Here is a 24,257-nt window from a genome sequence, read left to right as displayed (position 1 = left end):
ATGATCCAAGGGCTGAAGAACCTTTTCTATGAGAAAGATTCAGCCTGGAGAAGAGGATGCCTTGGGGAGACCTTATAGCAGCCTTCCAGTAGCAGAGGAGGCTACAGGATTGCTGCTCCTTAGAAGGGCAGGGAGTGATAGGATGAGGAGGGATCACTTGAAACTGGAAGGGGGAAGATTTAGATTAGACATTAGGAGAAATTCTTCACTATGAGGGTGGTGAGGCACTGGCAGAGGTTGCCTCGGGGAGGTTGTGGCTGCCCTATCCCTGGAGGTGTTCAAGGCCAGGTTGGATGGGGCTTGGAGCAGCCTGATCTAGTGGGAAGTGTCCCTGCCCATGGCAGGGGGATTGGAACTGGGTGGGCTTTAATGCCCCTTCCAACCCAAACCATTCTATGATTCTGACTCTATGATTCTATGATTCTGTGATTCTATAATTCCATGATTCTGTGATTTGTGTGACCAGCAGGTCCAGAGAGGTTATTCTCTCTCTGTACTCGGCACTGGTAAGACCACATCTTGAATACTGTGCGCACTTCTGGGTCCCTCGCTACAAGAAGGATGTTGAGGGCTCTGGACCGTGTCCAGAGAAGAGCAACGAAGCTGGGGAAGGGGCTGGAGAACAAGCCTTACAAGGAGTGGCTGAGAGAGCTGGGGTTGTTTAGCCTGGAGAAGAGGAGGCTGAGGGGAGACCTTATTGCTCTTTACAACTACCTGAAAGGAGATTGTGGAGAGGAGGGAGCTGGCCTCTTCTCCCAGGTGACAGGGGACAGGACAAGGGGGAATGGCCTCAAGCTCCGCCAGAGGAGGTTCAGGCTGGATATCAGAAAAATTTCTTCACAGAAAGGGTCAGAGGCTGCCCAGGGAGGGGGTTGAGTCACCATCCCTGGAGGTATGGGTAGATGAGGTGCTCAGGAACATGATTTAGTGGCAGATGGGAATGGTTATACTCGATGATCCAATCGAGGTCTTTTCCAATCTGGTGACTCTATGATTTTGTGAGTCTATGATTCTATGACACTGATTCTGTGATTCCATGACTCACTCTGTGACCTGTGACCCCACCAGGTCAGCCGCCGCCCCCGCTCCGCCCCCCTGCGGCGCGCGCAGGGTCCTTACCCCGCTCTGCGCCCCCTCCCTCCTCTGGGCGTGGAGGCGGCGCGAGGGGCCCCTGAGGGCGGCACCGGCCGCTCCGCGCACCGACAGCGCCCCCTGCCGGCAGCACGCCCCGATTGGCCAGAGCTGCGCGCCGGTGCTCCGCGATTGGACGAGGAGCGGCGGAGGCGGAGAGTGATGACACACGCGGAGTGCGCTCCCGCCCGCGGGGTGCCCCCTGGCGGCGCCCGGCGCGCGGCGATGGAGCGGGGCAGCGCGGAGGAGGGCGAGGGCTGCGCGGGGCTGTGGGAGCTGCCCGTGGAGCTCTGCGAGCGGCGCCCTGAGTGCGGGCGCTGCAGGTGAGCCGGGGGGGAGCGCGGGATGGTGCGTCCGCATGGCGGCGGGGAGGAGGGAGGAGGGAGGAGGGAAGGGGTGGGCTTCCCAGCACGGGGAGGGTTGCGGGCGGCTCGCTCAGCGGGGAAAGTGTCCCAGAATCATAGAATCATAGAATAGTTTGGGTTGGAAGGGACCTTAAAGATCATCCAGTTCCACCCCCTGCCATGGGCAGGGATATCCCACTAGACCAGGCTGCTCAGAGCCCCATCCAGCCTGGCCTTGAACACCTCCAGGGATGGGGCAGCCACAGCTTCCCTGGGCAGCCTCTGCCAATGCCTCACTACCCTCGTAGTGAAGAAATTCTTCCTTATATCAAGCCTAAATCTGCCCCTCTAGTTCATAGCTGTTCCCCCTTGTACTATCACCACAAGCCTTTATGAGTAGCCCCTCTCCAGCTTTCTTATCCCCTCTTCAGGTACTGGCAGGTTGCTATAAGGTCTTCTCTGAGCCTTCTCTTCTCCAGGCTAAACAAGACCAGCTCTCTTAGCCTGCTCTTGTAGGTAAGGTGCTCCAGCCCTCCGGTCATCTTTGTAGCCCTCCTCTGGACCTGTTTCAACAGTTCTGTATCCTTATGTTGAGGATTCCAGAACTGGACACAGTACTCCAGAGGAGGTCTCACAAGAGAGAAGTAGAGGGGCAGAATCACTTCCCTCGACCTGCTGGCCACGCTTCTTTTGATGCAGCCCAGTGCGTGGTTGGCCTCCCGGGCTGTGAGCACACATTACCGGCTCATGTCAAGCTTCTTATCAACCCGCACCCCCAAGTTCTTCTGTGCCGGGCAGCTCTCAATAATGTCATCCCCCATCAATCTCTCAATCTCCATCTCTCAATCACGTCACCCCCCATCGTCCTGGCATGCGTAGGTGTGCAGAAGTGATGGGTGGAGTTCAGACGAGTCCTGGCTATGTTTGTATGGGTGCCAGTTGTATTTGTATGGGCACTGGTCATGCCCCTTATATGGGATTGGCTGTGGGTCCACTACACTGAGAGCTGGACTTGTTCTGACACCAAAAATGCCGGCAAATAAGCTCCCTAAGGGTTGCTTTGGAGTTTCAGAACGCGAACGTTCCATATCAAGCCTGGCAACATGAGGGAGCAATCTCCATCAATCATGTTCAGCGAGGCAAAAGCTGGGGGCAGACTTTATTTCCCACTTAAATGCATGCTTTCTCCAACATAGGAAGGGTATGGAACTGTTGGAACGGGTCCAGAGGAGACCATGAGGATGATCGGAGGACTGGAGCACCTCTGCTATGAGGACGGGCTGAGAGAGCTGGGGTTGTTCAGCTTGGAGAGGAGAAGGCTCTGGGAAGACCTTAGACCAGCCTTACAGTACCTAAAGCTTAAAACCATTACCTAATCTAACTGTCCCCTCTTTCAGCTTAAAACTGTTACCCCTTCCCTTAAGGAGCCCATCTCCATCTTTCCTGTGGGCTCCCTTTGACCACTGGATGGCTGCTATAAGTTCTCCCCAGAGCCTTGTCTTCTCTAGGCTGGAAAACCATAACGCTCCGCCGTTCCTCATAGGAGAGGTGCTCCAGCCGTTGAATCATCTTTGTGGCCTCTTCTGGACTTGCTCTAACAGATCCATGTCCTTCCTGTGCTAAGCACTCCAGAGCTGATTGCAGGACTCTTAAGTGAGGATTCAGGAGAGCAGAGTAGAGCAGGGACATGCCCTCCTTTGACCTGCTGGTCACACTTCTTTTGATGAAGCCCAGGATATAGTTGGTTTTCTGGGCTGGAAGCACACATCGTTGGCTTGATACCTAAAGTGCCAGCAGGTAACTCCCTAAGACTTGTTAGTGGCTTTTAGAAAGCAAGCATCCTTTGTCAGGCCTGGGTAACATGAGGGAGCGATCTCTATCAATCATGTGCAACAAGAGAAGAGTTGGTTACAGAATGTATTTCCCATTTACAGGTGTGTGTATAAATATTCACAGAAATCTTATGGAAATTCTATTCCTTTCTAAGGACTAATTTTAATGTTACTATTAACTTCCCAACAGTCAGATTGTGTGCTAATTTGGAGCTGGCTCCAGCTCTGCCTGACCTTGCATTTGAGATAGGGACAGGCTGCAAACAGAGGTGATCACAGAAGAGGCATCTGTTCAGCACAGATCTCAAGGAACACAAGGCATTATCATCTCCAAAGAATGAACTGTCTGGAAGAACACTGAAAGAAACCATGCTATCAGAGGGACGTTATGTTTAACTTTAAAAAAACCCCGATTATTTAGATGAAACTTACCTCTACTTTAGCTTAAATCAAAAATATTCCACTTTTTGTAATAGTTACTACTTGTATCAGTTCAGCTTGGAGAAGAGGAGGCTCCAGGGAGACCTGAGAGCAGCCTTCTAGTGCTGAAAGAGGCTACAAGAAAGCTGAGGAGGGTCTCTTTACAAGGTCGTGTAGTGGTAGGATGAGGAGGAATGGCTTTGAATTGAAAGGGGGAAGATTTAGATGAGACATTAGGAAGAAATTCTTCATGATGAGCGTGGTGAGGCAGTTGCAGAGGTTGTCCAGGGAAGTTGTAGATGCCCCCTCCTTGGAAGTGTTCAAGGCCAAGTTGTTTGGGGCCTTGGGCAGCCTGGTCTGGTGGGAGGTGTCCCTGCTCGTGGCAGGGGGGGTGGAGCTGGATGGGTTTTCAGTTCCCTTGCAACCCCAACCATTCTATGATCCTCACACACATAGGCACACAGAAGTGGTAATAAAAGTTCAGCTGATTCCTGGCTGTGTCTGTGCAGGCATCAGCCGTGCCTCTTTTGTGGAGAGTGTGCCTCGATTATTGGTGCAAAATGTTCCCTGGAATGTGAGTGTCCCTGGAGTGCCGTGCAGGGCAGTACCTGAGACCTCAGTACATGGAATCATAGAGTGGTTTGGATCAGAAGGGACCTCAAAGATCATCCAATTCCACCCCCATGCCATGGGCAGGGACACCTTTCACTGGATTAGGTTTCTCAAAGCTCTATCCAACCTGGCCTTGAACACCTCCAGTGATGGGGCATCCACAATTTTCCTGGGCAACCTATGCCAGTGTCTCAGCACCCTCATAGGATAAAATCTCTTCCTCATGTCTAATCTAAATCTCCTCTGTTTCAGCTCAAAACCATCACCCCTTCTCCTATCACTGCACTTTTCTTATAAAGAGCTCCTCCACAGCTCTCTTGTAGGCTCCCTTTGAGTACTGGAAGCTGCTCTAAGGTCTCTAGAGAGCCTTCTCTTCTCTAGGCTGGACGACCCCAACTTTCTCAGCCTATCCCTTGTATGGGAGGTGCTCCAGCCCTATGATCATCTTCTTGTCTTCCTCTGGACTCACTCTAACAGATCAATGTTCTTCCTGTGCTGTGTACTCCAGAACTGAACACAGGACTCCAGGTGAGGTCTCATGAGAGCAGAGTAGAGGGGCAGAATCTCCTCCCCTCCTTTTGATGCAGCCCAGGATTTGGTTGGTTTTCTGGGCTGCAAGCGCAGTTTGATGGGTCATGTCGAGCCTCTCATCCACCAGCACCCCAAGTACTTCTCTACAGTTGCTCAGTCTTTGGTCCTTTCTCAAAAGAAAATGAAATAGTATTATTATCTGATAACAGGTAATTTTGAAGTCCATTCAAGCACTGGAATATTGAGGGGTTGATGTAACTTTATCTGTGAACTCTGGTGTCTTTTTAAAGCAGGCAATGATTTTTGGTTTTGCAGGACTACCTTGTAATCTGGTTGTATGTCTTTGTATATACATCCTTCTAATGGAGTGAGTTGGCAGTATGTCACTTGTTCCTGAACTGAGAAGTTTGTGCAAAACTGCCAAAACAGAAGAAAACAACCTGTACCTATATTGAATGTGTTTGTTTCTGTTGATGGGTAAAAGAAGTAGAAAGACATGTAACATTTTACATTTTGAAGGTTTTTGTGTGTGTGTAAGTTGTAGTTTAAAAAAAAAGATTGTGGAAGATGATCTTACGGACTGTTGATCTTTGAGGTGGCAAATGGCTGATGAACGTTAGGTCTGTGCAGTTGACTTCTTGCTGTTTCGTTTCTGAGGCTACAATTTAACATGTGTTCTGCTTGTCTGCCAAAACCAAAAGGTGAGTGGTGATAGACTTTGAATCCCTGATGGTTATTTGAATTTGTTCTTTAGGCTTTCTCAGCTGATTTAAATGTTCAACTGGCTATCAGAATTTGAAGCACCACACCTATATAGTTCCCAAGAAGCTGTTAGCATGAAAAACGAAATAATCAAGCCTCAAATCTGAAGGTGTGTAGGACAACGATTTTGATTTTGTGGTGTGAGACTCTGAGAGCAGTACTATACTCTGAAATTATGTCCTTGTGTGGTTCAGAGTTCACTCATTTCTAGATGCTTCTGTGCTGTTAGGGAAAAAGGCTTCTGCTAGTGCAAAAGCAATGAATGCACCATGGGTTGTTACCACAGATCTTAACTGCACATGTGCAGAATTTTACTGCAGTGGGGGAACTTCTGAGGAATGTTTTCAGGGAAACCTTTAAGATTTTTAACTGTGTCATTTTATGATCTATGGGCATTGCTATGTCTCTGTGGGTGGTCATGAATCCCTACTGGAAATAGCCCTCTGTTCGCAGGGCTAATTTATGTAGTGAAATGAGGATAATAACCACTGGTGTTTTCTGAGATTCTGCTATGATACATCAGTTATACACCATTTGTATTTCAAGGGGAGGGAGAAGGAATTAATTTTAATTCTTTAATGTAAATGCTCCCTTTGCCTGGGTCTAAAACATTACAGCTACTATACTTAATCTGGGTACTGTGTGAGTGCTCTTAATTTGATAAATCGATAGATTGACAATGATATGTAATGGGATAGTGCTGCTTCATATTTTGAGGAAAAATATAATGCTTTTATGTAAGTGTCCCTTATTTATTATTAATCCTGTTAAGTCATATGAAAGCAGAGTGTGAAGAGGCAGTGTGGGCTATCGTAGACACTATAGATCTATGCTGTTGCTTTATAGCACTTTGGTATGGTATTTAAGTGTAAAAGTGAATTTTGAAGTTTAATTAACTATCACAGAAAGGAAATAAGCATACATTAATTCTTTTAGCAATGCCTGCTGCAAGAAAATAGCTTCACAGAATTTCATTTCTTTGATGTTCTTAAAAATGAAGTCTAGGCATTTATTTCAACTGCCCTAAATTTATTGCAAATTTTCACTCTCTGAAAGTCTTGATTCCTTATCACTGCTGAAATAAACTTGTTATGTAACTGGAAGTCTGTATTTCCCCGTGGTTCATGACTTGAAAGAGGTGGCATACTTTTCTGCAGGATATCTTCTAAGAAGTTTCATGCATTTCCTGTTACATTTGCATTGAAGAAAAGTACTTATAGAATCATGGAGTTATAGGATCAGAATGGTTTGGGTTGGAAGGGACCTTAAAGCCCTCCAGCTCCAATCCACCTGCCACAGGCAGAGACACCTCCTGCTAGATCAGGTTGCTCAAAGCCCCATCCAACCTGGCCTTGAACACCTCCAGGGAGGGAGCATGTACAACCTGCTTGGGCAACCTGTGCCAGACCCTCACCTCCATCATCATGAAGAATTTCTTCCTAATGTCCAGTCTAAACCTTCCCCCTTCCAATTTAAAGCCACCCCTTCTTGTCCTATCACTACATGCCTTTGTAAAAAGTCTCTCCCCGGCTTTTCTGTAGGGACTGGAAGGTCTCTATAAGGTCTCCTTGAAGACTTCTCCAGGCTGAACAACTCCAACTCTCTCAGCCTGTCCTCATAGCAGAGGTGCTCCATAGCTCTGATCATCTTTGTAGCCTCCTCTGGACCCTTTCCAGCAGTTCCATATCCTTCTTATGTTGGGGATTCCAGAACTGGACACAGAACTCCAGGTGGGGGTCTCATGAGAGCGGAGGAGAGGGCGAAAGTCCTCTCCCTTGACCTGCTGGCCATGTTTCTTTTGATGCAGCCCAGGATACGGTTGGCCTTCAGGGCTGTGAGCACACATTGCTGTTTGTTTTCGAGCTTCTTATCAGTCAGCACCCCCAAGTCCTTCTCTGCGGGGCTGCTCTCAATCATGTTGTCCCCCAGCCTGTGTTGGAACTGCGAATTGCCTTGACCCAGGTGTAGGACGTTGTACTTGGCCTTGTTGAACTTCATGAGGTTCTCACAGCCCCACTTCTCCAGCTTGTCCAGTTCCCTCTGGATGACATTCTGTCCTTCTGATGCGACAACTTCATTGTTCAGATTGATGTCACCTGCAGTGGTTTGGTGACAGGCATCACTTGAGTGAATGGAATTATTCTATGTTCTTAAGTGCTATGTCAAAGGCAGATTGTGTAATATGGCTCTAACCACTTCCAAAGACTCCTAAATCAGAGCAAATTTATGCTCAACTTAACGATTTTCGCTGTGGTTAAATGCAGAAAGTGGGTGTACAAGTGTATCTGGGAACTTACGTTTCAAGATTATGTGGACAAATGAGGTGATTCTGCAGAGTTTAGAAGCAGCTGAATTTGTGGATCATCAAGAGACAGAAAGGAAAATGCTGAGCAGATAAAACAATAATGAGATCCGTTACGTATGTGCTAAATTTGGCAGCAACTAAAAGCCAGGTTATGGCCATAATTGTTTTCCTTCATCAGGAGAGGTAGGTTCACTATGTGACTGTAAGGACTCTTGAAGGATTTCAGGAAGGATTTGCTGTTGTTTGTCATTTGGTGTTTGTGCATGTATGTACAGTACTACTGTGAAGGACAGTGAGCGTCATCCAGTCTCTGTGGATCTCTGTGATTGGTGCAGCAGTCATAGCCAGTTGCCAATAATATGACTCCTCCACATGGTGGTTAAAAGGAGCAGTATTACCCTCTCATACTTTGTAGTGGGTTTTTTTCTGCTGTAGATGTTTTCTTTTTTGCTAGGTGAAGAGGAATACCCACATTCTATCAGGACATAATTGTCAATTATGTGTGACTTAATTGTGGGGTTTGTGTGATGAGTGAATGGCTGCATGGTGGTTAGCTGCCTACTCAGTTGAACGATGGCACAGTTGACCTGCTTGACTGATAGAGCAGTTCACCTAAAACAAAGGCCACCCTCTAGTCCCCTTTGTGTTGAAATAAGTGGCTTCCTTTAAATGTGGTAGCTTCCTGAAGTATTTTCTCAGTCTTCTTTTCCTATAAGAGTTCATTTATTGATAACACCTCTGGACTGCAGCACAGCACTCTTGAGTACCCACTCCCAGTGTATCACGTGTGAACTTGCTGAGGGTGCACTCTGTCCCAGCATCCAGGCCATTGGTGAAGAGGTTGAACAGTACTGGCCCGGGTATCGACCCCTCCAGTACACCACTAGTGACTTGTCTCCAACTGGACTTTGTCCAACTCGTCACACACAAACCTCTGGGTCTGGCAGTTTAGCCAGTTTTCACTACCCGTTGTCGGCTTATCTAAGCGGTACTTTATCAGCTTATCTGGGAGGATGTTATCACAGGTTGAGACACTGTCAAAAGCCTTACCTAAGCTGAGGCAAACAACATCCTCTGCTCTCCTGTCATCCATCAAACTAGCCACCTCTCTGTAGAAGGCCATCAGGTTGGTCAAGCGTAATTTCCCCTTTGTAGATCAAAGCTGACTATGCCCAATCCCCTTCTTGCCCTTCACATGTTTGGAAATGGTTTCCATAAGGATTTTCTCCCCCACCTTCCCAGGGATTGATGCAAGTTTGACTGACTTACAGTTTTCTGGAACTCCTTTCCCTTCTTGCAGACAGGAATATGCAGGCTGAAGAAGACAGCATGCAAATGCTGGGGAGAGAAATTAAATTAAGAGTTGTCTTCAGCTGTTACTCTTATAAGCAAAGTGGATAAATTGTTCTGTATGTTGCAGTACAGCTGAAGGAATCAGAAATGATTTCTCTCTTCTATGGAACTGAATTTTATCTCCTGTAACTTTTTTTCATGTATTACTTTTCAAAAACCATGTTTCATTTTCTACTCTGGTTTGCCCTTGTGCTGGCCTTGTAATTGCAGGCATGGGTTTTTGAAGGTGTCGTCCAAATGTGGGGACAGGATACCCTGAAATGGTTTACTGGTTTGTAAATCATTCTATGATTCTGTGAACTAAGGTATATGTAATCTGTACCACATTTTAGGAAGAGAAATTAAAGGTAAATAAAAAAATTACCAAGCATTTGTTTTGAATTTCAGCGCCTCTTATAATATTATGACACTTTTATTAATTTTGCTGAATTTACACTAATTTCTGTGGCTTCTGTTGGTTAAAGTTATCAATATCAACCTCAACATTGGTCAGTGGGTTTCATTTTATTTTTGTTGTTTTTCATGCTGTTGTTTCTTTGCTCTGTATTAGCAGTAATGAGTAGTGGTGCCAGAACTGTTGATGAATTAAACATTTTAGTGACTTGAATGTTATCTTCTTTCTGCTGGGCTAAATTTCAAAGGCGTTTATTCCTTTCCTATTATATTGTTATTGTATTAATGAGTAGTGACCTTTTTGCGCCACTTGTTTTGTGCTCAGCAGAGTTACTTAGTATCCATTTTGATCTTGCTAGCATTAACATTAAAAAAGAGGGATATGTCAGGCTGGCCACATCCTTACATCCTTTTGACTACAAATAACTATAGGCTTGTAGGAGCACAACCAGAGACTGCAGATGAGAATGGTCTTGTTAATTAAAGCAGTTCTAGTACCTTTGGTCTCCTTCTTTTCTGTAATTACACGAAGTATATCTTTACCTTGGGGATGGTGGCCAATTGTAAGAGATTTCTCAACATTGATTAAGCTTTCCCAGTGTAATGGTAAAGAATACTAATAGTGGCAGTAGTTCCTTTACAAGAATTGCTATTAGTGTTTATAAACAGATTACAAAGTAAAAACGCAGAAAAAAAATCACTTTTCATGCTATGATGGTTACAAAAGCTGAAGACTGTTATCCATATGCCCAAAATAAGAGTTGGTTTAAGTGCAGGCAATTCTATGACTTTTTTTTTTTGAGTAACAGCTGCATCTGAGAGTGGCATAGGTGAATTTCACCTTATGAAACAGAGCAGTATTTCCTTTTGGGGAAAAGCCAGCTCTGACACATCCCAGAGTTGATTATGACATGCAAGTATTGTAGAGTATTGTATTGTGTGAACATTCTGTGACTAATGTGGTCTTACTTCTCTCAGATTCTCCTTTGGTTAACTTGTCTTGTCTCTTGTTTATTTTATTGTTGTTGTAGTCTCCTCAGCCTAATTGAGGTTCACTTTTACAAACCCAAGTTTTCCTGTCACTTCAGGTGCACTGCTGAAAACTCTCACTGTTCTTGAATCAGTATGTCTAGAAATTCCTAGGGTTTGGAGTTGTTTTCTGCCTTTGCTGAGAATAAGTTATTAGGGTGATCTGACTTCTTCCACCTCTATTTTTTTTGGCTGCCTTTCAGTTATGATTTTTTTTTGTCTTCCCTGTCAGTTGCAGAAGGTGATTACTTTAGTCTTCTTGACTTTTAGTTACTATATTTCATTCCACCATCTCATCTGCCATCCAGATTTATCCCTTGCAATGTAGCCGTGTGCCACTTTTTCACTTTTTAAGTGAAACACTGCCTTCTGAGCACTAGATCCACTTTCCCCTCAACTTTTCATAGCTTTACCAGGGTTGCATTTCTGCTCCACAAGCTCTGCTGAAATGTTTTTGGTTTTTTTGTCAGAGTTTGTAAAGCTTTCTGCTTGGAACAAATAATTCAACTTCAAACTTCTGCATAAGTCAGCCTAGTAACTGCCTGTGTTTTTTTCTGGAAGCATAGCTGTTCTTTGGCTTACAAGGTATAGTCTTCAGCTGGTTTTTTTTCCATCATTCACCATATTGTTTCTGAGTTACACTGATGATGCCTATAATTTCCGGTGAGAATTTCTTTTTACATTTTTGTCTTCAGTTCCTAAAACTATTAAACTGCTGTGTCAATATTGAAGACCTATAACAGATGGTTTTAATTTCATGTAAAGTTTGTCTTCTTATGAAATGTCCAGCTGTGTCAGCTTAGTCACATAAAGGAGAATGTGCCCTTGCTGTACTTAATTTTCGTCTTGCTGTGCGTAAAGAAAATGGACAAAATGAGTCCCGGAGTCTCTTGTATATCTTTTTTTTTTTTTTTTTTGTATGAATTGACAGCATCTGCTTATAAAACTTTACAATGTTTGTTATAAAATATTTTCATTTTCTTATGGTGCCATGAGATAGGCATTCTTCCCTGTACTTCTACTTGGTACCAGTGCTTCAGCATTTCTGTTTATGTCAAAAGTTCAGTTTAATGTAATTGAAAATAGGTGAATCATGCACTTGGGAGGGAATAAATGAAGCAAATTGGAATGAAAGTGAAATATTCAGGAATTATGTATTTTGATGCTCACATCACATAGTGGAAATGCTTCTTGCCTTTAAATAAAGGACAGTTTTTGGATGTCTTAAGGAAGCCAAACAGTTTTGAGAAATCCGCTGCCAGAAAAGATAATTGGACATAAGGTGAGGCTGTTGCAAGGGGACAGTGACAAGGAGTGGCTATTTTTGTTAGCAGTGGATTATATTCGTAACTGCTAGAAAACAGTAGATCAAGATAGTGGTATTTTATAAAGAAAAGTGCTCAAAAAAGGTGATTTGTGAGGTGAGTTCTTATAATTTGTATGGAATAGCAGTAGTAGTCCACTTCAGTTTTATGATGTATAGAATTAGCTTTTCCTGATAGTTCTGAATTCAATATTGCACTTGGGCGATTTGGGAATAATCCCTTTAATATTTTTTTTTCCTCAGTGTCAGGTTTTAATTTAGAAATGTGATAACTTCTCTCTCTTTGTTGGAGTTCCCATCAAATGGGGTTTTGAGCCTGTAAAATCATTAGGGTTTAAACGTGTTTTGCTATTTTTAAAAGAAGAACTTGTTAATTGTACCCTCTAATAGTGAATTTCTTCATTAAAACTCCAAAGAGATGAACAATTAAATCTGAATGTGCTGCTGCTCTTGAAGACCCATGTCTAATTCTCCATGAAAATCTATGTTCTTTTAAAACCCTGAAATATGAAAAAGCAGGCAGCTAATGCAGTGCATGAAGTTGATTTTAAGTAACTTTTAGAATGTGTTTCTTAAATATATATAGCCGCTGCATGAAACTGAAGCAGTGATTCTAACGGATATGTACATATTGTAAACTCAAGTAGTTTCGAAGGGATCTGGGCACTTAAATATCTTAGAGCTTCGGTCTCTAAAACTACTTTGGTAATGTGTTTGACATTTATTAACAGTACACTGGGTATAATCCGTCAAACCCTATTAAGTTAGTTATCCTTTAATATCATTCTGTTATGAGCCACTGCTTTCCTTTGGTATGCTGTTAATGTTTGCAAATAGAGACTATGTAGCAGTTCTGAGAGGGATCAGGGGAGAAATCTAATAAGGGCATTGTCAGACGACTGATGAAATCATGTGCCACAAAAGCACACAGGGGTAGGGGGCAGAAGGAAGAGCAGCATGCCCACTTTCTTTGCCAGACTGGTTAATGTATTTAATAGTATCTAACCACAATGACAGGTTTTGCAGTAGTGGTGGTTACATTCATCTGTGTGGGTAAGAATACTAGGGAGGCATTTGACAATTTTTCTACGGTATCTTGGTAGTCAAACTGAGAAGATGCAGAGTAGATGAATGGGGCTAGAAAATGATCAAAGAGCTGGCTGTGCTGCTGAGCCTAAGTGATGGGGAGTTCAAAGTCTATGAGTCAGCTGCTTAGGAGGCGCTTCTGTGAGAGGTTATGCTGTGTACAAAGCTGATGAATGTGTTCCTAGTGACCAGGTTGGTGGGGTGGAAGGCATGCACAACAAGCTTGCAGGTGGCGCCAACACGGGAGAAGCAGTTGCTGTACTGCAGGAAGACAGAGCTGCCATTCAGAGACATTGACAAACTTGTCATTGGCAGCCTCACAAAATTCAGGAGATTGGAAGGCCTGCAGCGAGGGCCGAAGGAGCCCTGGCAGCATTGCAAGCCTGCTTAGTGGCTGGCAAGGGGACCACTCTGCAGCAATCGACTGCAGCTTCAAGGTGGCAGCAGGACAAGTGGAGGCCAGAGGTCCAGTGTGTTCTGGCTATTTAAACGTGCGTGTAGCTGTGTTTGAACTTTAAAAATTACTGTCCATGAGAGTGGTTAGAACTGGTTTCCTGGTGCTGCTGTGGAGTCTCCATCCTTGACAGTGCTCAGATCAGGTTGCTCAAGCTCTGAAATGATTCCTAATTTGAGTGAGAAGCTGGCTTGGATGACCTCTGGAGGTCCCTTCCAGTCTGAACCATTTTATGAGTGTTCCTAGCTTTGTACTGTTATGCTCTTGTCTGAGTCAATAATGGTGACCTCTCAGACCAGGCAATTCTAATCTCCTTATCTTACTGCTGTGATCTATCTCATTCTTGTCAGTGTCTTAACGAGGTATTCAGGTGCAGTCTAGTGATGTTTTTGTTAACTTATATTAGCATGCTTGCCAAATATACTACAGGAGTTGTAAAATTAGTGTTTTCAAGTTACACAAGAAAGGTTCATCTACTCAACAGACTTGTAGCTTTCTTATTCAAAAGTAAGTATTATTCTAAGATATTTTTCCTCATGAATGGTGGTTGCAAAGCATTGGTTGAACGGTGGTTGCAAAACATTGGTCATTAGATTACAAATCTGTGGTTCTGAGGTTTGGTGTGGTGACTGCTATGGTCAGCATTTAAAAGCACTTGTGCTTATTTGGTTGTAAACCTTAAAAGGAACATCTTACAGTATCCCCAAAAAGCTTTAGAATAACTTAATGAACTTGATGTCTCGTTAAATAAATAAAATATCCTGTATTCAGTGAAAATCAACACATTTTAATGAAATATGATAACTGGTCACTGTTTAATAACAGGAGTATGATTTTAAAATGTGTTATTTCATTGCACTGGACCTGAAAACTGGCTGGCTTCTTTTTAACGTGATCGGTACTAGAACAAAACCAAAGTGAAAATATATTCAATAGACGTGCCTGCTATTCAGAAAAAGGACGCTAGAGTGTAGTGTTGTATTTATAGTACATCTAAAGCATATCAACACTTTACCAGAACTGTTGCTTGCCCATTGCCTTTTTTATATGCTCTTATAATACTGAGTTATACTAAATGTATAAACACAACTCTATTCTTCTAAAATCTATGGCAGAAGAAGCAAATAGTACACTAGAATACTTCAATTGAAAGTTCTATTTAATATATAACTGTTTTCCTAATGTTTATTCATCATATAAAGTTCTGTTAACTATTTTTTGCCTACATTCGGTTGAAGATAAACTGCAGAGAATGGTAGATTTTCTTTTCAACAAGAGTATGTAGTCTTTAAAAACGTTTTGTCCAATAGGAGGCATTTACTTTTATGTTAATGCTAAGTACAGATTAGAATGGGCTTTCCATTGTGTATTCATCTATTTTACCAAAATAAAGCAAGCTTAAATTCATAGCTTTAGGTGAAAGGATATGGCCTTGTTGCATGGATTGGGAGATAAAAAAACTTGGCTCTTCTTTTGATTTCTTGAACTTGAAAGATATGTGGATACAGAGCCTGCTTTCGTTAAAAAGCAATGGCAGCATTCGTTTCTGATTTCATTTGATGCAGAACTGAGCTTTTAATTCAACTCTCTCATCTCCTTGTTTCAAGCTAGGATTCAGATCTGTTTTGCTATTAACAAATAATGTATGCAGGCCAATACGCTTTATGTTTAAAATGCTATATTAAATAAGGTAAAACTGTAAAGGTAGGCCTAACTTTAAAACATTAAAAGACCTACTGCTTATGTGGAGATAGAAAACTCAGTTTTGTTGATACAGAAAAATCTGTTTTGTTGATAGTTGGTCTGTGCTTTTGGAAAAAGAGAATGCTGTGGATGTAAATTAAACTAACTTTAAATCAAAACTGAAAAACTTCATAAACTGAGACATAGAAACTTAATGTTGGAATATTCTCCTGTAGATTCTTGCAAAGTTACTCTTAATGATGAGTTGTAATTATTCTGTTTTAAACAAGAAAACAACAATAACAAAAACAACAATGCATGAAGCTTTTAGGTAATTTAACTTCACATTAGAAGACCACATTGGTACAGCTTCAGTTACTGTTTGAACCCCTGAATGCAGCTGAAATTTACTGTCAATAGCTCCATGTAGCAGTGTCCTCAATTCCTCAGTTTCTCAAGCTGCCTTTCCTCTCGCTCACTGCAATGTCTACTATGGAATCATACAGAGAATTGTCGACTAGAATCATAGAGTAGTTAGAGTAGGGAGGAACCTTTAAAGACCACTTAGTCCACCCTCCCTGCAATGAGCAGGGACATTTTTAACTCAGTCAGGTTGCTCGGAGGCCCATCCAACCTGACCTTGAATGTTTCCAGGAATGGGGCATCTACTGCCTCCCTGGGCAACCTGTTCCAGTGCTTCACAATCCACATTGTAAAAACTTTCTTCCTTCTATTCAGTCTCAGTTTCCTCTCTTTAAGTTTAAAACCATTATTCCTTGTCCTATCCCAGCAGGCCCTGCTAAAAACTATGTCCCCACCTTTCTTATAAGACCCCTTTAAGTACAGAAAGGCTGCAATGAAGTCTCCCCACAGTCCCGTCTTCTCCAGGCTGAACAACCCCAACTGTCTCAGCCTCTCCTCAGAGTAGGAGTATTCCATCCCTCTGATCATCTTTGTGGCTCATTGGGAACTCCTCCAACCAGTCTTTGTTTCCTCCACAGACTCCAGAACTGAATGTGGTACTCCAGGTAAGGTCTCATCAGAGCAGAGTAGAGGGGCAGAATCACCTCTCTTGACCTGTTGGCCATGCCTTTAATGCAGCCCAGGATTCAGTTGGCCTTCTGGTCTGTGAGCACACATTGTTGTGTGGCTTGGCTCTGTGTGCCCCCTGTTGAACCTCATGCGGCCCCCATAGGCCCGCTTCTCATGCACTCCAGGCATCTCCTGGATTCCCTACAGCTCTCCATGCTACTTTTCCAGCACATGTAGCGGTCACCAAAGTGCTCAAGCAGGACAAGAATCTGAGCTTGATGCCTCCTGTACCTGGAGTAAGAATGCTTTGTAAAGAGGCTCCAGTTGATCAGGTGGCCCGTAATAAACACCAACCACAGGTTCCAATTTTTACCTCAGTCTCTGATTCTTAGCCATAAACTTTCAACCTGCTTATGTCTGTTCTTCAGAGATAGCTCTTCACACTCTATTAATCACCCAGATTTGGACACACAGATGGTGGTATCAGATGGGATAAGGGAGCAGGTGCATTTGGACAGATATTTCATTTCCACGTGCCAAACGTTAGCTCCTTTGACATGGTTTTAAAGCAAGAAAGGGTTTTTTCCCCATTTTATAGACCAGGGGATGGACGAGAGGACGGCCAATCCTTCTGTCTCGGGCTCTTCAGTGAGCTTGGGGAATGAACTGCAAGGCAATACTTAAGTTGAGCTGTGAAGCAAGGCTTTGTCAACTCCATCTTAACTTCCAGATCCCAGGACAGCATTGCAACCCTCCTACCCCACCTGTGAAACCTAATAACCCTCAAACTTCTTCTTGGTTATGCTTTCAGCCCACATAGACCTGTATAGCTGTTGTCATAGATTAAATACTTGGAAGTGGGAGAGAAGTCTCACAGAGGCCAGGGAAGAGGGAAAGGGAAGGTAGAGCAAATCGCTTCCCAAGGGATTCTTCAGCCAGTGCCTTCAGGGATGTGGGCTGTCAGGCAACTCAGAGGCAGTGGTGGCTGAGAGTGGTTCAAAACTGTTGCTCAGCGCCTAGCACAAGCTGTAGTTGCAGAAGGTAAAACACCATCTAAAGGACAGCAGAGGGCAGTGAAAAACCAGTCTGACGACAGTTCCACACCTCAGGGACGCCCTAGGGCAGAATTCGTCAGCAGGAGGCTGCTGTCGAGTTCTAGCTCTTCAAAAAGCGTGGAAGGAGGGGAAGTAGCTATTGTGAAAGTGGTTTGGAAGGTTTGTTTTCGGTGTCATTTTTATCTCCTGATTTGGCTGGTAAAAGGCTGTCAGGATTTTCCTTAACCTCTTTTCTTTTCAGGTTGTGAAAGAAACCCCAAATCATTGGTCACTAACATTACTAATGCCGGACAGCAAGTGGGTGCAAAGAGTGAGCTACTGATTTTTCTGCAAACATTGAGATACTTGCAAGAACCGAAATTGTCACTAAGTGGCTTCTGCGCTTGAATTGTTGAGATAACACAATGTAATAGCAAGCTCCTAAGACTGACTAGCCAGGTACTTTGGGGACATCTTCATACTCTCTACACCAATAAATAATGCTTACTGTGCCCTACCAGGCACTCCAAGTAAAGACAGTAGAAGGGGCCATACAGAATTTCGTCTGGAGCACTGAATGACATGCCTATAAATTGAAGAGGGTTTATTATCAGCACTGTTCTCTTAACAAGAACAAGTGTACAAATTGGTTCAACGGCATAGCAGAAAGGATAGGCCAAATAAATGCTGCATTTGATTTTTATGGTACTCCTGCTCCAGAAAGGTGAGAGAAAAGGGAAGAGGTACTGAGTGCTGTTGAAAGACATTGAATGGACAGTGTAATCATCATCTCTAGATCAACCGCACTTGTCCTTTTGAGTGGTACTAACTTCCCAGACATCAGTGAGGAACATCACACAGCAGACACAAATAAGTTCAGAGAATTTCTGAAGCATGTTGCAGATGAGTTCTTGATGCAGTTGCTAAGAGATCCAACTAGGAAAGGTGCATGCCTAGATTTGTTGTTCATAAACGAAGAGGGACTCATGGGCAAAATAGTGATTGTATTGCAAAGAAAAAATATTTTCAGCCAATGATATCCACAGACCTCATTTACCACTGATTTAGGAACTTTGTATGGTCTTTGAAAATGAAATACTTCCATTTTTACTTCATGCTGCTAATGGAGTGTTATCTGCATAGTAAAAGTGGATGAAAGAATCAAGACACTGATTTTGTATTTTTGGAATATTTTTTTCCTTTATTGGCATGGTGAGTGTGACAGGTTGGACCACCCTGAAAACGACCTAGTAAAGATCATAGCATGAAAGATTATGGCCTGCTAAGGACATGGTAAAGATTATGGCCTGCTGAGGACCCGATAAGTGCTGTGATGGCCAAAGAGGCAATACTAGGGCTTTCCAAATGCTGAAACCCCTATTCCCTGTTCACCACTTCCCCATGGCACTGTGGGGAGGACGTAGAGAACTGTTGTCAGGAGCACAATCCTGGCAGATTGTGGGTCCCCAGCCCATCAGAATGACCACAAGTCATGCTCAACTGTGGTGTAAAATGGGGTCCTGCTGGAGACCCCCTTTGAATGGTTATCCATGGAATAGCAGAGTGTGACCACAAAATCTTCCCTTGGATTAGGATGCCGCCCGGGGTCACTGCCCCGAGACTAAATGCCCTCACCCTCCTTTCATTGAACCGTTATTTCGTCTGGATATATACTTGAGTGAGTCCTTGCAGCTTTGGGCTAGCAGTTCTGTGAACTGAGTAGCCTTGAGAAAGAGAGGTTTCCTTTTGTCAGTGAGTGTGGACATTTTTGGTCCTCCTTCTAAAGTATTGTTTGTAAAGCTTAGGAATTCTTAAGGCAGTCATGCAGTAATAATTCCTGATTGACATCTGAACCTGTAGTTTATTTTCACTTGTTAGAGTGCTAAGTAAATCCTCATTGTTTTCGATGACTGATTATCTGTTTTGTGTGTGCCTCCACAACAGCGGGTTCCTGTGTTCCATGGGAAACAGTGAGCTTTTCCACAAGACATTTTCAGTTAAAGAATTTTTCTAGTTTATCTTTTCTTGTGGCAGCCTCTAAACTTCTGAGACAGATTGGCAATTATGAAGCTGGTGATGTAAAACTTCAGTTTAACTTCTTAATCTTTATGTCTCAATGGCTCACTTTAAATGCCATTACCACTTCACCTTCTTCAACAAATTTAAAACCCTGTTAACTGTCTGGCATCAGGATTGTCAGAGTGCCAGCTATTTTGCCAGACTGTAGAGCCAAGATGCATGAAAATGTCAACAATCTCAAGCTCATTAGTTTTTGGCTTTCCTGGCCTCTCTGTAATGACTGCAGTGCTGCATGAGCTAAATGCTATTTTTTCATTTACTCCTATTAGTTACAGTGGAAACCACAGCCAAGTTTAATGTAAACAGTTGAAACAGTTGAAAGAGTGTTTTCCTATTGATTTGTTAGTTTCAGTTATTTGCAAGGAAAGCTGCCTGCCAAGGTCTGCTTCTATATAATAAGTTAGGAAAATATAGAGGGTGGGTATGTTGTTCTTTTCATCCTCATATCTTTTGTCTTTTATAGTGTTGGGAGATGTTTGTTGTTTTTAATAAATTCAGATTATCCTTATAAAGTTGCCATGAACATTCCAGGCTAAAACCCCTAAAACTTACTTGTTTTACCTTTATTATTGGTCAGGCAGAAAGGTTATTTGCCTTGGGAAATGGTCACATGAGAACACCACACAACTTAGAGCCTTTAATAAAGGTGACATGGACTTTGTCCACGTTTGTCAAACATACGGATTTTTGTCTGTTTACTTTCAGCATAAAAATATGCAAAAGAACACTCCTTGAGGGCATTTTAGGCTCAACATATAGCGTTCATACAGATGTTATACTAATGAGTCGACTTAATTCCATTGGGTAACTTGTTACCTTCAATTGTAATGTCATACTATAAAGGAAACTTCCAAATTAATTATAAATACTTCTAATGTATTTGCCTGTAATTGTAGTGTTAGAAGCTTCTCTATAAAAGGCTCTTCACCTTTAACTAGTAATTTTCTATTTACAACTATCGCTTCAATAACTACTACTACTACTACTACTATAAGTTGCACTATTTACTTAGTGTTCAAAACCACTGTGAAAAATATCATAATGCAGATTAGAAGGGCAGTTTGGAATAATATGTAAACTACCAATACTTGAAGGGGAAGGTTTGGGGTTTTTTTAATAATTGTAGATATTTTTACAAATACACATTTTCTGGAGAGAAATATATATTTTCTTCTTTGCCTGATTTTTCAAGACATGCATTAGTTCATGTCATTTTCCAAAGGCAGGAGTGATGCCCTTATTGAGAACTCTGAGCTTATCATGGAATAAATTCCCACTTCTATCCCTTATCTCCAGAGAGTTGTCTTATTTGTCCAATTTTAGTCTTAGATCTGGGAAGAATGATATCTTGTAATTATTGTTAGTAGGGCTTTTCAAATGTTTTGCTACCGTTGTTCAAATCCAGACCAGCTGAGCTTTGACTGAAAATCATTACAACTGATAGCTGTTTGGTGGTGAAAACAGATAAAAATCTCACGTCCAGTGGCTGGAGGTGGACAACAGGAACCACCAAGCTCAAAATCAGCACCAACACAACTTTTAAGTCTTGTGTTGAAGACAGCATTAATGACTTTGCTTTTTGAGATACATATTGTTCCTTTTTTCGGTAAGATCTCAGGACAGAGTTTCTGAAATGTATTGGGTTGCTCTGAAAGTAAATGTTAAAATGGGGCCATGTGTAGTCTGTGCTCTTGTTCTGAACACTTATTTTGCTGAACTTCTGTTGAGTGTAGGAGCTGGATTTTGTCTGTTGCTTATTCTTTTTTTGAGATCTGGGGCTCAACAACTTGCTTATGTTGTTTTTCAGTAAATGTAAAACAAATTCATGCTTAAGGTGTCGGTGAAGACTGAAAGACATGAGAGCTGCTTGCACATGACCTAAGTATTCTTTTAAATACTCAGTATTCTTTTAAATACTGATTTCTGTCAGTAAACCCTTCTCAGAACAAGTGGGTGAGACCCACGGTTTGTGTAGTGGAGAGTTGAACAGTGGTGAACAACAGGTGCCTGGGGGTGAGCATAAATCTAGGACCACTGTAGAGTGGCATTCTGTTGCTGATGAGAGTAGTGATCTGGGATTTTCTGAATGAAGAGTCATATCTTCAGACTTTAATAGCTCCTGACGATTGATACCCTTTTTCCTGCTGTGAACTTTTTGTTCCTGTAAGCATGTGATAAGATGTGTAATGTAGCTATTCATGAAGCAAAAGGAAATAGGTGTTTCCTTTTGAACTTAATCTCTGCTGGTGTTGTTTATTCCTCTGTCAGTTGACTGCTTTATTCTTCATTTGGGTTTTTTTGAGGTTGGTTGCTTTGGGCATAGACTCAGAATTGTTTCAATTTACAAGAGAGCAGTAGTTCTCAAATCGGTGAAAAAATCTTGATTGAATATGATGGAAAACATAGTCAGGGTTTTGGTCAGGAGGGTTGTAGCCCATATTACTGAGAATAGAGTGGAAAATGGAAAGAAGGGTATGGGATGTGTCTTCTCACTGTAGCATATAGGAGGAGGAGAACTCCTGAGAGCTGGTGCCAAGGGAATCTGAATGCTAGGAAATAGTGCTGTGATCTCTTAGATGCTCACTACTAGTGCATGCCTTACTGAGAGGTAGGGAAGTAGCTCTGTCTCCTTGTCCTCCTTTCTATACCTCTTCTCTGACATATTTCTGACCTCAACCCCTTTCTGCATCTCCTGCCCCTGATAGTTCCAGTGGTAGAATACTAGGTTAGTTCAGAGGCAGTTTTTGACTGGAAATACTGTATTGCTTTTTGGGTGCCTCTGTCTATATATCATGCCTCTTTATACCCCAACGAAGCTTGCAGTGTTTGTAGTGGCAAGATGAATAGATGCTATGTTTCCTCAACTGCATGATTGTCAGAATAGCCCCTGACTTGTTGAATACAATGGTAACCTGTATTTAATCAGTCACTTATATGTTCATGTTCATTTGGAAGTTCGTGGTACTGCCTTGAATGTTTTCTGGTATGAAATGCTAGACTTAGTCCTGTAGATTTTAATGAATTTAAAATTTCGTGCTCTAATGGCTTGTCCTGGTGCTAGGTGGAAGAGTTTTGAAACTTGTCATAAAATACATTGCAGATTCGAGTTAATCCAGCCTTAGACATGTGTTTCGGGGAGGATGTCTCTCTGTTTCTGCCTGGTACTCTGGAGCAGAGAAAGGAGGAAACAGATATTTGTAGACATTTTACAGAGTCCTGACATTCAGACTCGGTGCCTTTAGCTCATTAGTGCAGTTCACATTCCCTGTGCATTGGAAAATGGTCTTCCTCGAAATGTAAAGACACCAAATGACTTCACAGCCCTCTCATGGTATAGTGGTTGAGCTTTGGTATGAATTAGAACAAGTATTCCAGGTTTCTGAGCAGCAGTTAATGTATTCCTGTGTTAGGAAGTTTGAAGTTGCTGTCTCTAATTGTGTTGAAAAGGCTACAAAAGCCTTTGTTCAGTGTAAGTGTAAAATTTCTTTGAAGAGTTACCTCTTTACACCTGAAGGTAATTTGTTTGCGAAATAGTTGATACATATTGGCAGGTAACAAGGAGAGAGGGTGTTTCTTTTCCCTGTTGTATGTGATCTTTTCTTTGGATAGAATGTCTGTCAGTCTGACCTCAGTGCCTGGCAAAGTCATGGAACACGTGATCTTGAGTGCTCTCATGAAACACATGCAAGAGAACCGGGTGATCAGGCCCAGTCAAAGGCAGGTCTCGCCAAACTAACCTGATCGCCTTCTATGACAAAGTGACTCAACTACTGGATGAGGGAAAGGCTGTGGATGTAGTCTTCTTGGACTTCAGTAAAGCCTTTGACACAGTTTCTCACAGCATTCTGCTTCAGAAACTGTCAGCCTCCAGCCTGGACAGGCGCACACTCTCCTGGGTTGAAAACTGGTTGGATGGCCGGGCCCAGAGAGTGGTGGTCAATGGAGTTAACTCCAGCTGGAGGCCAGTTACAAGTTGAGTGCACCCTTAGCAAGTTTGTGGATGACACTAAGCTGGGTGGAAGCATGGATCTGCTGGAGGGTAAGGAGGCTCTGCAAAGGGATCTGTACAGGCTGGACTGCTGGGCTGAGACCAATGGCATGAGGTTGAACAAGGCCAAATGCTGGGTCCTGTACTTGGGGCACAACAACCCTATGTAGAGTTACAGACTAGGAGAAGTCTGGCTAGAAAGTTGCCTGGAGGAGAAGGACCTGGGGGTGTTGGTTGACAGCCAACTGAACATGAGCCAGCAGTGTGCCCAGGTGGCCAAAAAGGCCAATGTCATCTTGGCTTGTATCAGAAACGGTGTGACCAGCAGGTCCAGGGAGGTTATTCTCCCTCTGTACTCGGCACTGGTGAGGCTGCACCTCGAATGCTGTGTTCAGTTCTGGGCCCCTCACCACAAGAAGGATGTTGAGGCTCTGGAGTGTGTCCAGAGAAGAGCAACAAAGCTGGTGAGGGGTCTGGAGAACAAGTCTTACGAGGAGCAGCTGAGGGAACTGGGGTTGTTTAGTCTGGAGAAGAGGAGGCTGAAGGGAGACATTGCTCTCTACAACTACCTGAAAGGAGGTTGTGGAGAGGAGGGTACTGGCCTCTTCTCCCAAGTGACAGGGGACAAGATAAGGGAATATGGCCTTAAGCTGCACCAGGGGAGGTTCAGGCTGGATATCAGGAAAAAAATTTTCATGGAAAGAGTCATTGGGCACTGGCAGAGGCTGCCCAGAGAGGTGGTTGTGTCACCATCCCTGGAGTTATTTAAAAGATGGCTGGATGAAATGCTCAGGTGCATGGTTTAGTGGTTGATAGGAATGGTTGGACTCGATGATCCTGGAGGTCTTTTCCAACTTGGTGATTC

At 43.1% G+C, this 24,257-nt stretch overlaps 1 protein-coding gene across 5 annotated transcripts in view; it reads left to right on the top strand.

Moving 5' to 3' along the window:
• Positions 1 to 1,160: 1,160 nt before the first annotated feature.
• Positions 1,161 to 24,257, top strand: part of DTWD2 (DTW domain containing 2) — a 225,684-nt gene continuing 202,587 nt past the window's right edge. For all 5 annotated transcript variants that reach the window (XM_054054129.1, XM_054054133.1, XM_054054130.1 and 2 more), the window contains exon 1: positions 1,161 to 1,454. In XM_054054129.1, the coding sequence (XP_053910104.1) occupies positions 1,294 to 1,454 (161 nt within the window). In that variant the 5' untranslated portion in view covers positions 1,161 to 1,293. The remainder of the gene's footprint in view (positions 1,455 to 24,257) is intronic.

The sequence above is a fragment of the Cuculus canorus genome, chromosome Z, assembly GCF_017976375.1.
Source record: "Cuculus canorus isolate bCucCan1 chromosome Z, bCucCan1.pri, whole genome shotgun sequence".
NCBI classification, from domain to species: Eukaryota; Metazoa; Chordata; class Aves; order Cuculiformes; family Cuculidae; genus Cuculus; species Cuculus canorus.
This window is presented reverse-complemented; position numbering and strand designations above follow the sequence as displayed.